General features: G+C 43.9%; 2 protein-coding genes and 1 long non-coding RNA gene across 5 annotated transcripts in view; 1 reads left to right on the top strand and 2 right to left on the bottom strand.

The window, feature by feature from the left end:
* cers3a (ceramide synthase 3a) overlaps positions 1–3,579 on the bottom strand; it is a 44,886-nt gene extending 41,307 nt beyond the window's left edge. Inside the window, exon 1 of the mRNA XM_061875632.1 lies at positions 3,553–3,579. Coding sequence (XP_061731616.1) covers positions 3,553–3,564 — 12 coding nt within the window. The 5' untranslated portion in view covers positions 3,565–3,579. The remainder of the gene's footprint in view (positions 1–3,552) is intronic.
* A 566-nt stretch (positions 3,580–4,145) lies between these two features.
* Positions 4,146–12,779, bottom strand: lins1 (lines homolog 1). Of its 3 annotated transcripts, XM_061875614.1 has the most exons (7): positions 12,411–12,778; positions 12,256–12,345; positions 6,500–6,632; positions 5,885–6,412; positions 5,657–5,813; positions 5,035–5,598; positions 4,146–4,586 (listed from the first exon to the last, which is right to left on the bottom strand). In XM_061875614.1, the coding sequence occupies exons 1-7, from the start codon at positions 12,729–12,731 to the stop codon at positions 4,259–4,261; spliced, it is 2,121 nt and encodes a 706-aa protein (XP_061731598.1). In that variant the 5' UTR covers positions 12,732–12,778; the 3' UTR covers positions 4,146–4,258. The 3 variants fall into 3 exon arrangements, with proteins under 3 accessions (XP_061731598.1, XP_061731606.1, XP_061731609.1); XM_061875622.1 differs by lacking the exon at positions 12,256–12,345 and having other exon boundaries at positions 12,411–12,779; XM_061875625.1 differs by lacking the exon at positions 4,146–4,586 and having other exon boundaries at positions 4,777–5,598; positions 12,411–12,777.
* On the top strand, positions 12,286–14,410 carry LOC133535686 (uncharacterized). The gene is made up of 2 exons (XR_009802295.1): positions 12,286–12,776; positions 13,255–14,410. It is a non-coding gene; the product is annotated as an uncharacterized LOC133535686 (long non-coding RNA).
* The last annotated feature ends 1,054 nt before the right edge of the window (positions 14,411–15,464 follow it).

The raw sequence follows: 15,464 nt of genomic DNA, 5'->3' as shown, positions 1-15,464 counted from the left end.
CACTCCGTGATCACGTACGACCGCCAGACACTTCTGGATGTGGACATATCGGGCCGTTTTGGACTGATAGACGCGTGCGTGCTAAACATGCTAACTAGCATGGGAATACGTCGGCGGCTACATCCAGCGGCCTGTGAAGCAGGGGAGTCTAGTAGCAGCGGGGGCCGTCTACGGAGCAGACGCCAGCGGTGTGATCGGAAACGCGGATGTCGAGCGGGGCTAAAAACAAAGCAGAAGGCTAATCCCCACAGAACACCACTTCCCTCCACCCTGAAGACGGATTTAGATGAAAGATGCGAGACTACTGGTCTGGGTAAGGAGTCAGTTAAATTAGAACAAGTTTTTTCTGCTTTGAGTGTTTCAGAGTTGGACATGTGTTTTACTGAGGTGGCTAACCATGATGCGTGCAGTTTATCAAAGCAACAATCAAACAATCGGAACATTCCCGTCGTATCAATTCCTAGATATGGTCGTAACTATACTAAATGCACTGGGCATAATAAACACAACATTATCAATATTGCTACTACGGATAATTTGATCAAAAACTCCCTAAAACAGCCCACTACCTATAATATAGGTTTTTTAAACATAAGATCATTGTCTCCCAAAACGTTGTTAGTTAATGATATTATCAGAGACAACAATCTTAACGTCATCGGTCTCAGCGAAACCTGGCTTAAACCAAACGACTTTTTTGCGCTAAATGAGGCATGTCCTCCTAACTTTACACATGCGCATATTGCCCGTCCGCTCAAAAGGGGAGGGGGGGTCGCACTAATATACAACGAAAACTTTAACCTTAGTCCTAACATAAATAATAAATATAAATCGTTTGAGGTGCTTACTATGAGGTCTGTCACACCGCTGCCTCTACACCTGGCTGTTATCTACCGCCCCCCAGGGCCCTGTTCGGACTTTATCAATGAATTCTCAGAGTTCGTTGCTGATCTAGTGACACACGCCGATAATATAATCATAATGGGGGACTTTAATATCCATATGAATACCCCATCGGACCCACCGTGCGTAGCGCTCCAGACTATAATTGATAGCTGTGGTCTCACACAAATAATAAATGAACCCACGCATCGCAACGGTAATACGATAGACCTAGTGCTTGTCAGGGGCATCACCGTTTCCAAAGTTACGATACTCCCGTATACTAAAGTATTGTCCGATCATTACCTTATAAAATTTGAGGTTCAGACGCATGTTCGTCAAACTAATAATAATAATAACTGCTATAGCAGCCGCAACATTAATACGGCCACAACGACAACTCTTGCTGACCTACTGCCCTCGGTAATGGCACCGTTCCCAAAATATGTGGGCTCTATTGATAACCTCACTAACAACTTTAACGACGCCCTGCGCGAAACCATTGATAACATAGCACCGCTAAAGTTAAAAAAGGCTCCAAAAAAGCGCACCCCGTGGTTTACAGAAGAAACTAGAGCTCAGAAATTATTATGTAGAAAGCTGGAACGCAAATGGCGCACGACTAAACTTGAGGTGCACCATCAAGCATTTAGTGATGGTTTAATAACTTATAAACGCATGCTTACCTTAGCTAAAGCTAATTATTACTCAAATCTCATCCACCGTAATAAAAACGATCCTAAATTTTTGTTTAGTACGGTAGCATCGCTAACCCAACAAGGGACTCCTTCCAGTAGCTCCACCCACTCAGCTGATGACTTTATGAAGTTCTTTAGTAAGAAAATTGAAGTCATTAGAAAGGAGATTAAAGACAATGCGTCCCAGCTACAACGGGGTTCTATTAACACTGACACGATGGTATATACGGCGGATACTGCCCTCCAAAATAGTTTCTCTCGTTTTGAGGAAATAACATTAGAGGAATTGTTACAACGTGTAAATGGAATAAAACAGACAACATGTTTACTTGACCCTCTTCCTGGGAAACTGATCAAGGAGCTCTTTGTATTATTAGGTCCATCAGTGCTAAATATTATAAACTTATCACTCTCCTCGGGCACTGTTCCCCTAGCATTCAAAAAAGCGGTTATTCATCCTCTTCTTAAAAGACCTAACCTCGATCCTGACCTCATGGTAAATTACCGACCAGTGTCTCACTTTCCCTTTATTTCCAAAATCCTCGAAAAAATTGTTGCGGAGCAGTTAAATGAACACTTAGCGTCTAACAATCTATGTGAAACCTTTCAATCCGGTTTCAGGGCAAATCACTCCACGGAGACAGCCCTCGCAAAAATGACTAATGATCTATTGCTAACGATGGATTCTGATGCGTCATCTATGTTGCTGCTCCTCGATCTTAGCGCTGCTTTCGATACCGTCGATCATAATATTTTATTAGAACGTATCAAAACACGAATTGGTATGTCAGACTTAGCCCTGTCTTGGTTTAACTCTTATCTTACTGATAGGATGCAGTGTGTCTCCCATAACAATGTGACCTCGGACTACGTTAAGGTAACGTGTGGAGTTCCCCAGGGTTCGGTCCTTGGCCCTGCACTCTTCAGCATCTACATGCTGCCGCTAGGTGACATCATACGCAAATACGGTATTAGCTTTCACTGTTATGCTGATGACACCCAACTCTACATGCCCCTAAAGCTGACCAACACGCCGGATTGTAGTCAGCTGGAGGCGTGTCTTAATGAAATTAAACAATGGATGTCCGCTAACTTTTTGCAACTCAACGCCAAAAAAACGGAAATGCTGATTATCGGTCCTGCTAGACACCGAACTCTATTTAATAATACAACTCTAACATTTGACAACCAAACAATTAAACAAGGCGACACGGTAAAAAATCTGGGTATTATCTTCGACCCAACTCTCTCCTTTGAGTCACACATTAAAAGCGTTACTAAAACGGCCTTCTTTCATCTCCGCAATATCGCTAAAATTCGCTCCATTCTGTCCACTAAAGACGCCGAGATCATTATCCATGCGTTTGTTACGTCTCGTCTCGATTACTGTAACGTATTATTTTGGGGTCTCCCCATGTCTAGCATTAAAAGATTACAGTTGGTACAAAATGCGGCTGCTAGACTTTTGACAAGAACAAGAAAGTTTGATCACATTACGCCTGTACTGTATATACCTTTATATACATATATACATACATATATACCTGTACTGTATATACCTTTATATACATATATACATACATATATACCTATACTGTTTATACCTTTATATACATATATACATACATATATACCTATACTGTATATACCTTTATATACATATATACATACATATATACCTATACTGGCTCACCTGCACTGGCTTCCTGTGCACTTAAGATGTGACTTTAAGGTTTTACTACTTACGTATAAAATACTACACGGTCTAGCTCCAGCCTATCTTGCCGATTGTATTGTACCATATGTCCCGGCAAGAAATCTGCGTTCAAAGGACTCCGGCTTATTAGTTATCCCCAAAGCCCAAAAAAAGTCTGCGGGCTATAGAGCTTTTTCATTTCGGGCTCCAGTACTCTGGAATGCCCTCCCGGTAACAGTTCGAGATGCTACCTCAGTAGAAGCATTTAAGTCTCACCTTAAAACTCATTTGTATACTCTAGCCTTTAAATAGACTCCCTCTTTAGACCAGTTGATCTGCCGTTTCTCTTCTTTTTCTTCTATGTCCCACTCTCCTTTGTGGAGGGAGTCCGGTCCGATCCGGTGGCCATGTACTGCTCGCCTGTGTATCGGCTGGGGACATCTCTGCGCTGCTGATCCGCCTCCGCTTGGGATGGTTTCCTGCTGGCTCCGCTGTGAACGGGACTCTCGCGACTGTGTTGGATCCGCTTTGGACTGGACTCTCGCGACTGTGTTGGATCCATTATGGATTGATCTTTCACAGTATCATGTTCTCATATGTTCTCATAGTCATCAGTATCATCAGTATCACAGTATCATGTTCTCATAGTCATCATTGTCACCGACGTCCCACTGGGTGTGAGTTTTCCTTGCCCTTATGTGGGCCTACCGAGGATGTCATAGTGGTTTGTGCAGCCCTTTGAGACACTAGTGATTTAGGGCTATATAAGTAAACATTGATTGATTGATTGATATAAATAATATAAATAGATTTTTATGATTGAGCACCTTCCTGGTCTCTGGAGCCAAATTTGACAGGAGCACTAGAGGTTTAAAAAAAATGTAAATATTTTAATACTTTTGAAAATCAAAAATATAATTTTTTGTGATTATTCACATGAGTTATTTTTGACAGCCCTATATAGATCAATTCACACCCGACTTCACGGCGGTAGAGGGGTTAGTGCGTCTGCCTCACAATACGAAGGTCCTGCAGTCCTGGGTTCAATTCCAGGCTGAGGCGCTTTCTGTGTGGAGTTTGCATGTTCTCCCCGTGACTGCGTGGGTACTCCGGCTTCCTCCCACTTCCAAAGACATGCACCTGGGGATAGGTTGATTGGCAACACTAAATGGTCCCTAGTGTGTGAATGTTGTCTGTCTATCTGTGTTGGCCCTGTGATGAGGTGGCGACTTGTCCAGGGTGTACCTCCAGGGTGTACACTGCCTTCCGCCCGATTGTAGCTGAGATAGGCGCCAGCGCCCCCCGCGACCCTGAAAGGGAATAAGCGGTAGAAAATGGATGGATGGATGGATGGATTTTTCATTGCTTAAATCTCTAGATCAACTTCAGATCTATCTGTCGATATAAAGTTTTATATATTTATATAAATAATATAAATAGATTTTTATGATTGAGCACCTTCCTGGTCTCTGGAGCCAAATTTGAAAGGAGCACTAGAGGTTTAAAAAAAAAGTAAATATTTTAATACTTTTGAAAATGAAAAATATAATTTTTTGTGATTATTCACATGAGTTATTTTTGACAGCCCGATATAGATCAATTCACACCCGAGTGGCATGACAGTGAGGAGGTTCATGCACCGGCAAAAATCAGAGTGTGTCTGATTTGTTCGGATGTCTGAGTTGAATTTTGTGTTTTTGGAGTGACCCTGAACAATAGAAAAAAGGAAAAGTTTCCCCAGCCGGACTTTAGACCCACCTGTCCTGCAGTATTGGTTGAGAGCTTGATGAATTCTGAATGTTGCTGTCCTTTCTGTTCTGTCCTTCACACGCATCCACGTGCGCTAAAAGTTTGAGGAGCGACTCCGCGTTGTAAGGAAACATTTTCTTCGTCTGCAGCCTGTCCACCAAGAGGCGGAGCTTGGTCAGGCAGCCCACGGCACGCGCCAACGTTCCACCGGCCGCCGTGTTTCCACAGTCCAACCCCTCAGCGGTCCCCTCCGCGTTATCTGTCTCGGACTCGTCAGAAGTGTCATAGTCCACCAGGCTGCGCCCAGAACTGGTGCTTACTTGACCTGAGTCAGACTCGGGGGACACGCCCACTCGCTGGCACGCGGCAGTGAAGCCCTGCCAGTCTGTCCTCAGGTACTTGAGGTAGCGCACCAGGTACTCCAGGAAGCAGGTTTCCATGGAGATGAGGAAGTCCAGGAGCACGCGGTGGTCAAAAGCCACGCTCTGGAGGAGGGACAGGAAGTGACAGTGGGGGTTGCAGCCGCAGGTGCAGGCGGCGTCACCGACGCCAAAGTCCAAACTGGGATCCTCTCTGCAAGGAAAAGACGGAGCGTGATGTCACGTCCAACAGGAAAGAGGCCGGGTCGTACCTGAGCTGGAGGAAGATGGCGAGAAGAGCTTTGGCGGCCTCCATCATGTCGTCATCCTGCTCGCCGAACACCCGCGTCATCAAGCGGCAGGTGTGGACCACCTCCGTCTGCCCCAGGAAGGACCACAGAGCCTGCAGATACCCACAAGCCTCGGCGCCTTGAATAGAAGATGCGTTAAATCACCATGGCGACAGGTAAATCAGGACGCTCGCTGCCTGTTGAGCTTACCTGCGGCGGCGGACCGCACGTGGTGCTCGACGCACTTGATGACGAGCAGGCCGACAGCTCTCAGCATCACACCGTCGCCGCCTTCCCGCCGCTTGCCGCTCGTCCCCCCGAAGAAAGACGCCGACTCCACCCGGACGCTCGGCAACCAGCCGCCGGCTACGCCGTTCAGCACGGCGCGAGCGAGCGAGGCGACGTCAGAGCCGGCGTGCTCACGCGCGGGTCCGCCCCCCGCCAGCCAGTCCTCGCCGGCCTTGTGCAGCGCGGCGCGCTTCAGCAGCAGCGCGGCGTGCTTGCTGAGGAAATAACGCGGCGAGCAACTCACGGCGGCCATCAGCGCGGCCGCGTGCGTGTGAACCAGCATCTGACAGCCCGCGTACGCGCGGCCCTCGCTGGACGCCGTCAGCAGCTCCAGAAGTTCCAACAGCTGGCAGAGCGTGTCCACGTCCGAGGCGGCGCCCACGGGAAGCAACCTGGACGCCAACGTGCTGACGCTGGCATCGAACGCCGTCAGAACAGCCCTGACGAGCTCTGATGAGATGAAAGCAAAAGTCGAACTGAGGTTAAAAAAAAAACACGGGAACACATTCTCAATTCCTTCCGGATGTGGAATTTGACCTCCAGAATTATCTTTTAGAAGTCTTTTGAGGACGAAGTTAAGCGACCACAAGCAGGTGTCCAGTTTGGGGCCGGCGGGCGAGCTGAGGAACGCCTGCTCGCACGTCTGCTGCCACGTCAGACTGACCGAACCCTGAAATGACATCACATCATTTTATGTGCTTTCAAAAAAGTCAATAAAGTACCACAAATTCCGGACTATACTACAATCCGATACTTTTTCCCGGCGCTTTGAACCCTGCGGCTTATAAAACGGTGCAGCTAATTTACGGATTATTCTCTGCCGAAGGCCATGAAGAAAATTGTTTTCATGAAAGACACTGGAATGGTGTGTGTGGAGGGGGGCGTGGCCTGCAGGCCTGCCGTGGAACAAGGCATTCGCTAGTCGGCTAACTCATTAGCGGATAGCTGGCTAGCTAGTTGTCACCGGGCGTGTTGTTGTTTTCGTGTTAAAGTGGATTTTCTTCTTTCTTCAGGACCGGCCTCGAAGACAGCGACAGGTGCGTAGATGGCCCAGGTGGGCCCTGTTATCTAATCACCTGTCACCCTTTAATAGCAGCAGCCGGGAGGAGAGGAGTAATTGGAGTTGGAGGTGCTGCTGAGAGACATTTCGCTCAAAAGCAAAAGCCTTGCACTATTCTGTGAAAATAAAACAGTGTTATACCCTGAAGTCCGGGCCCTCCTGGCTGTGTGTGATGGTCCGAAGAATCCACTAGAGGACCACCTCTACAGTGTGTTATTGTTTGTGCTACGGCGCCATCTTTTGGTCGAGTTCGCTCACTGAAGGTGCTGCTAAGTGAATGACTACAGTTTTTTTTTCTGTTTAGTCCTTTCAACCGGGAGTACACGTGCCACTCCGTCTTCAAGACGTCCATAACGATCCTGCTAAAAAGGATTCTTCAATCCCCACTCCAAGCAAAATTTGTAAGTTTCACAATATAACTAAAACAATTCTTACTTATTAAGGCACCCCATGTGTTATTTCTGTAGAAGTGTTTACATGCATATTTGTACGCGCTATCGTAATGTAATCAAGTTAGCGTTGTTGGCATTAGCGTCGTTGGCATTAGCGAATATGCTAACACGTTTACAAATGTTTTGTAATCTTTCTGTTTTATAAATTCACCAAAACCTCACCGTGGAGTTATTGGGTCTGTTGAGCTGATTGAAGAGCTAGCTTCCGCAGCTAGTGGGTCCGTGACAATGACTTCTGTTTTGTTTGACCGGCCGTTTTACTGCCGTGTTACATACACCGTTTGGAAACAATTAAGGGATGTAAATATACATTTACAAAATATTTTTGTGTAAATAACTCATTTCGCAATGTACAGTATGTATCTGCGCAGCTAATTTTTGTCAAATATTTTTTTCTTCTAAAATTTTAGTGGGTGCGACATACAGTACATAGTCCAGAAAATACAGTATTTTATCTTTCGTTCTTCATGTATTCGTCTTTTCCATTTTGACATCAAAAATGTGCTGCATGCAATTGCATATCTTTCAAACATTAAAGTAACCTAATAATGAAACAAATATTAAAATAAAATAAAAAAATATTATACATTCTATAATTATTTTCTGAAAATAAATATTTGTTTAATTTATGCAAATTATCATCAAATTGTACCCAGTAAAAAAGACAATAGTTTATTGGAAAAATTCTGGCAACTGACCTGCCAGTTCTTCCATTATAAAACAAATGGCAGCTCAGTCGCCAGAATTGTACTGTAAAACAGTGGTATTGTTTTTCCATTTAGAGAAATATGTAAAAAAAAAATAATAATAAAAGAGTGGAGGTTAATGTGTGTTGTTATCACAGAAGCTTTTTTGGACACTGAATTCCTGGAAATCATTTTTTTGCATCTGAATTTTGTGAACTGATTTTTTTTCTCCATAAAAGTGTGCTAACAATTATATTGAATAAATATGTATGAGCAAAATCTGAGTGTACAAAAATACAACCTAGTTAAAATAAAGTATTCAGTGTGTAAAAATTCAGTGCAGAAACATTAGTTGCTTTTTTTAACCAACCAATATTTCTGTACTTAATTTTTCTGAACACTTTTGTTCAATGAAATTGTCAGCATAATTTTATGTAATGAAATCAGTTCCATCCATCCATCCATTTTTTACCGCTTGTCCCTTTTGGGGTCGCTGGCGCCTATCTCAGCTGCATTCAGGCATATTGGTGGGGTACACTCTGGACAAGTTGCCACCTCATAAGTTCACAAAACTCAAACGAAACAAATTCAATTACATTAATTAAGTGTCCAATAAAGCTATTGTAATAAAGACACATATTCAACTCCATAAAAACACTATATATTTCATTCTATTATGGCCATGCTCTTGTTTGCTAGCGGCTACGATTTCAGTACTATTGAAGATCTTTGCTCCTTCTCAACTCTGTCGTAATATTCATCCATCCATCCATCTTCTTCCGCTTATCCAAGGTCGGGTCGCGGGGGCAGCAGCCTAAGCAGGGAAGCCCAGACCTTCCTCTCCCCAGCCACTTCGTCCAGCTCCTGCCGGGGGATCCCGAGGCGTTCCCAGGCCAGCCGGGAGACATAGTCTTCCCAACGTGTCTTGGGTCTTCCCTGTGGCCTCCTGCCAGTCGGACGTGCCCTAAACACCTCCTTAGAGAGGCGTTCGGGTGGCATCCTGACCAGATGCCCGAACCACCTCATCTGGCTCCTCTCCATGTGGAGGAGCAGCGGCTTTACTTTGAGTTCCTCCCGGATGGCAGAGCTTCTCACCCTATCTCTAAGGGAGAGACCCGCCACACGGCGAAGGAAACTCATTTCGGCCGCTTGTACCCGTGATCTTGTCCTTTCGGTCATAACCCGAAGCTCATGACCATAGGTGAGGATAAGAATGTAGATCGACCGGTAAATTGAGAGCTTTGCCTTCCGGCTCAGCTCCTTCTTCACCACAATGGATCGATACAGCGTCCGCATTACTGAAGACGCCGCACCGTTCCCTCACTCGCGAACAAGAACTCTGTGGTAATATTCTTCTCACAAAATACAACCAATAGTAGGTTAATGTTAAATCTTACTTGTGAAAGTATTTTGAACAGTCCGCTCATTTGAGCAAGAAAACGCTGAACATAAGCGTGTTTTCTACCTGTCAACTGTCAGTTCAGGCTGCTGGTTGGCTCCCCATCACCACTTCAAGATGGCGGCCGAATTTCTCGCGTCACAGGAGCCATTGATTGATCGATTGAAACTTTTATTAGCAGATTGCACAGTACAGTACATATTCCGTACAATTGACCACTAAATGGTAATAATCCGTTTTTCAACTTTTTTAAGTCGGGGTCCACGTTAATCAATTCATGGTAATTCTGCGTCTACTTATAAGATGTCTATGCACAAGAGGTAAACAACCTAGACAGCAGGCAGGAAGTAAAGGCCTACTGAAATGAGATGTTCTTATTTAAACGGAGATAGCAGCTCCATTCTATGTGTTATACTTGATCATTTCGCGATATTGCCATATTTTTGCTGGAAGGATTTAATAGAGAACATCGACGATAAAGTTCGCAACTTATGGTCGCTAATGGTAAATGGGTTATACTTGTATAGCGCTTTTCTGTCTTTTTAAGGCCCCAAAGCGCTTTGACACAATTTCCACATTTACCCATTCACACACACATTCACACAATGATGGCGGTAGCTGCCATGCAATGCGCTAACCAGGCCCCATCAGGAGCACGGTTGAAGTGTCTTGCTCAAGGACACAACAGACGTGACTAAGATGGTAGAAGGTGGGGATTGAACCAGGAACCCTCAGGTTGCTGGCACGACCACTGTCCCAACTGCATCACGCCGTCCCAGAAGGCCTACAATCTTTCGTCAGAGCGTGGTGGAACTGTACAAGAAGTACAGCCCAGACGTTTCTCCTCAATTGAGCTAAATTGAATTATATCTCTGTTTAATTCCTTGCTTCTTGTCTTGTTTAATAGATGTCATCGGTGTTTGAACCTGACAGCTTATAATTATAATTCATGCCTAAATAGCACCCCTACTTTGTGGGAATGTACATATTGATCTAATCAAAAGAAGACGGTTCTAGAAGTATATCCCGACGCCTACGAAATGTCTTTTTTTGTGGAATTTGGGGATGGAAAAATATGTTGTGCTTTACTAGATTCTGTGTCTCATTCAGTAAAAAAAAAATCAAATTCCTTTCCGTTTTTTAAGGCGGTCTATCATAACGTTTTTAGCTTTCAATCATTATTGTGAGGTTTTGTATTAGTGTTCCTAAACATAGATATAACGGCCCCCAGACACACTTTTTGATCTAAATCTGGCCCCCCCGGGTAAAATAATCGCACAAGCACTGTGGCTTTGTTTGTTGCTGCTCTAGTTGTAATTGTGAGGATGGAGCTACTATGGGATTGTGACCATCTTTTTTTTTTTGAACTAAATAGAACAAAAACAAATCTACAGCACCGTAATGGCTAAAATGACACACAGGTCAGCCTCACTAATAAAAAAGCCTTGCCTTTACCGGAACTAGCAGACGATGTGTGCGTGACGTCACGGGTTGTAGAGCTCCTCTCATTGTTTATAATCATAGCCACCAGCAGCTAGAGCGATTCGGACCGAGAAAGCGATAATTTCCCCATTAATTTGAGCGAGGATGAAAGATTGATTGATTGATTGATACTTTTATTAGTAGATTGCACAGTACAGTACATATTCCGTAAAATTGACCACTAAATGGTAACACCCCAATAAGTTTTTCAACATGTTTAAGTCGGGGTCCACGTTAATCAATTCATGGTAAAAGATTTGTGGATGAGGATATTGAGAGTGAAGGACTAGAAGGAAAAAAAAAAAAGAAAAAAGGTGATTGCAGTGAGAGCGATTCAGATGATATTAAACACATTTACTAGGATAATTCTGGAAAATTCCTTATCTGTTTATTGTGTTACTAGTGTTTTAGTGAGATTATATAGTACCTGAAAGTCGGAGGGGTGTGGCCACGGGTGTGGTGACCGCCAGTGTCTCCAGTGGGAGGAGGTAATAGTCCGCAGCAGCTGCTACGGTAAGAGCCAACTTATTACCACAATTTTCTCACCGAAACCTGCCGGTCGGGAACCATGTTCGCTTGACCGCTCTGTTCCATAGTAAAGCTTCACCTTCGGGAGTTTTAATTTTGCGTGGCTAAAGGCTAAACGCTTCTTACCTCCAACTTTCCACTTTGACTTCTCTATTATTATTATTATTATTATTATTATAATGTAAGACATCCTTGCTTTCGTCCTCTCCAAGGTTCTCATAGTCATCATTGTCACCGATGTCCCACTGGGTGTGAGTTTTCCTTGCCCTTATGTGGGCCTACCGAGGATGTCGTAGTGGTTTGTGTTGTGGTTTGTGCAGCCCTTTGAGACACTAGTGATTCAGGGCTATATAAGTAAACATTGATTGATATTAATTGAAGAAATTGCAAAAGATTCAGCAACACAGATGTCCAGCATACTGTGTAATCATACGATTAAAGCAGACTACTTGTAGCTTGGATCGGGCTGGAAAATAATGTCCGCTACAACCTGAGACGTCAAACGCACACGTCATCATACCGCGACATTTTCAACAAGACACTTCGCGGGAAATTTTAAATTGCAGTTTAGTAAACTAAAGCGGCCGTATTGGCATGTGTTGCAATGTTAATATTTCATCATTGATATATAAACTATCAGACTGCGAGGTCGGTAGTAGTAGGCCTGGAAGGCAACATCTACTTACAGACATGCGCAGTTGGTAGAGGACCCACGAGGAGGCGCTCTTTCCCGCCATGTGACGGATGAGTTGATCCTTGCAGGCGAAGTTAGCTACCTGCGACATGTTAGCATTAGCATGTAGCAGCAGGTGGTTTAAGCCGAAGAGACTCGGGGACTCACCAGCAGAGACATGGCGTCCATGTCCTCGAACAAGACTTTGAGCGCCAGTCGGTAGAAAGAGGCTACTTCCGGCGTGGGAGCCGTCGTCATGGTAACCACCCTCCCGAGGACGGTCAGAGAGATGCAGGTCAGCTCCACGACGTTGCCGCCGCCGTCGTGCTCCTCCTGCGCGCGCACACCGCGGACTATCAACCCTGCGAGATTCACGGCGCCGTGTCGAGGAAGTGTGGCGTGGAAGCTGCACTCGTACACCTCAGAGAGGCTGTCCTGGAGCTCCGAGGCCGTGAAGCACGCGCCACCGACGGCGGGCGCTGCCGCCATCTTGGTTCTTGTCACGTGACCCTAAGTCACGTGGTGTTTGCGGAGGTAAGAAGGTTGAATTATTCATTGCAGCTGTCACGTCAAATTTCATTTACTTTCGGGGTCATGATTAATACACACGTTTTTTGAACGCTATATTATAAAAATGCAGACGTTTTCTTAACGTTATATTATAAACAAATTAAAAAAAAACACAAGCTATGGGATGACTTAAGAGGAAACGTAACCCTGGAAGAAAATGGGTCATCCCATAGCTTGTGTTTATAAATAGTTTTTTAAATTGTATTTTTATAATATTGCGTTAACAAAACGTCTGTATTATTATGATATAGTGTAATATTTTACAATATAGCGTTAATAAAACGTCTGTATTAACCATGACCCCGAAAGTAAATGGGGGGGAAGAAATTTGGCGTGACACAGTCCTTTAAGTGGACGCGTTCTAAAATTGTTTTTTAGCGCCTGTCATGTTGGTGTTTGTAACAAGTAACTTAGTTTTAATGACTCCCGTTCTCAACCGTAGACGCAGCATTGGCTGCTGTGACGCGAGAAATTCGGCCGCCATCTTGAAGTGGTGATGAGGAGCCTGCGAGCAGCCTGAACTGACAGTTGACCAGGGGCGTCACTAGACCTAATACTGTACTGGGGCACACCTGGGGCACAAATAATTCATGTGAGCGTGCAAAGCGCGGAAGCAAAAACATTTTTAGCACTTATTTATCATAAAAAATACGTAAATAGTGCTTTAAACTATGAAATCAAATCAGATTATGTTGTATGGATCTTTGATTAAAAACCTGAAAGTAACTCATGCATTTGACCTACTTGTGCACTTTTTTACTCCAGACTTCTAAACTGCTACTGGTAAAAGCAAAAAGGAAGAGCAATGAATCTTTTTTAAATATATATTGCGGTAATCATCTGCAAATGTAACATCTACAAAAGTAAAACAAAAAATAAAGCACCCCTACATCTCTGGGTTCTTTTATATTATTTAATTTCCATTTCTGGCAATGTGGCTAATCCTATTTCAGATACACAAAACTATAAATTATACACAAAACAATAAAGCCACAGTAGTAGAATAAATGAACAACTGTTGTGTGTCTGTTCAGGGAATCATTTTCTGAGAAGTAAACTGTAACGTCTCATTTTCATTTTTGCAAAGTGGTCAATCACTCTGGACAGACATGGAAATATTACAGTAACTGTTATACAGTTGACCAGTGGTTCCCAACTGCTGGGTCGTGACATAAAAGTGGATTGTGTGTCATTTTCAGTGAGTCGCAGTCACATGTGTGCATGAAGAAAAAAAAGTTTAGGGAGAAAAAAAATCTAATTGTGGCAACAAAACAGATATTTTTAGCCATTTTTCTAGTGACCATTAGTGAGTATTTTAGCAAAAGGCAAACCAACTAACAAGTTGGAGGAGGACTCAGGAGACATGGAAATATATATTTTTTTAATCTAAATCGGGCAACCAAACCCGATATTTTCAGCCATCTTTCTGAAAACAAATACAGAAATGTTACTATTTTTTCTGGAAACAAAACCAAATGCTTTAGCTGTAGCCATTTTTCTGGTGACAAAACAAGATTATTTTAGTCAAAGTCACAGCGATTAACAAGACAAGTCTACTGTGCTATTTTTCTGTGAAATAAACTTGAATGATTTCAAAATTTGGCTCACGACTTGATGATATGGAAAAAAAAAATTCTTCCTGAAAAATGTTTTTCTTCCTGAAAATAAACCATTTGAGAAGCACTCAACTCACACGTGCTGACTCCAAATCATCATTGATGCAGAACCAGCAGACAATAACCAACATGATGTTTCATGTTGATTGGAAATTCCCCCGACAGCTCGTACAGCAAATGAATATGTTTGTCTTGATACAAGGAATAACGTTAGCTAACTTAGCATCAACTTAAGACAATGATGTTGCCTAGCTAGCGAGGACTTCACTTACATCTCTCATTCCTGCTGCTTCTTCTCTGCTGCGGGCGAATAACTTTCTGAATTCCATCTAGGAGTTACAGTTTGAGTCAAATCAAAATCAAAATATTGTAATTAACAAATTATAGTTGGCTAACGTCACCTACCTCAGCAGTTAATCCCCCCCCCCCTCTCTCTCTCTCTCTCTCAACTGAAGTCTCTATCCACACGTGAATAAATTACCATATTAAGTAGCCATGTGCTCACTGTTTCGTGGAGTGAATACAGTAGCAATCAATTACCGTACTAAGTAGTATTGCGCTGTTGTCTATGTTATGTAGACTTAAAACTCTGAAGCGTTTTTTTTTAAATTGGTGAAATTTTTACTGGGGCACTGCAGATCAACAGTGGGGCACGTGCCCCAGTGAAATATGTCTGGCGACGCCCCTGCAGTTGACAGGTAGAAAACAAAGATGCTGGGCTGGTGTTCAGCGTTTTCCTTCTCAAATGAGCGGACTGTTGAAAATAGGAATGGGGGGATTAGACCATGGGCTTCACGGTGGAAGAGGGGTTAGTGCGTCTGCCTCACAATATGAAGGTCCTGCAGTCCTGGGTTCAAATCCAGGCTCGGGATCTTGCATGTTCTCCCCGTGAATGCGTGGGTTCCCTCCGGGTACTCCGGCTTCCTCCCACCTCCAAAGACATGCACCTGGGGATAGGCCCCTCCCACCTCCAAAGACATGCACCTGGGAATAGGCCCCTCCCACCTCCAAAGACATGCACCTGGGGATAGGTTGA

Source organism: Nerophis ophidion, linkage group LG02, assembly GCF_033978795.1.
Source record: "Nerophis ophidion isolate RoL-2023_Sa linkage group LG02, RoL_Noph_v1.0, whole genome shotgun sequence".
Classification (NCBI taxonomy): domain Eukaryota; kingdom Metazoa; phylum Chordata; class Actinopteri; order Syngnathiformes; family Syngnathidae; genus Nerophis; species Nerophis ophidion.
The sequence above is the reverse complement of the archived record's forward strand: the minus strand, read 5'-3'. Positions and strand labels throughout refer to the sequence as shown.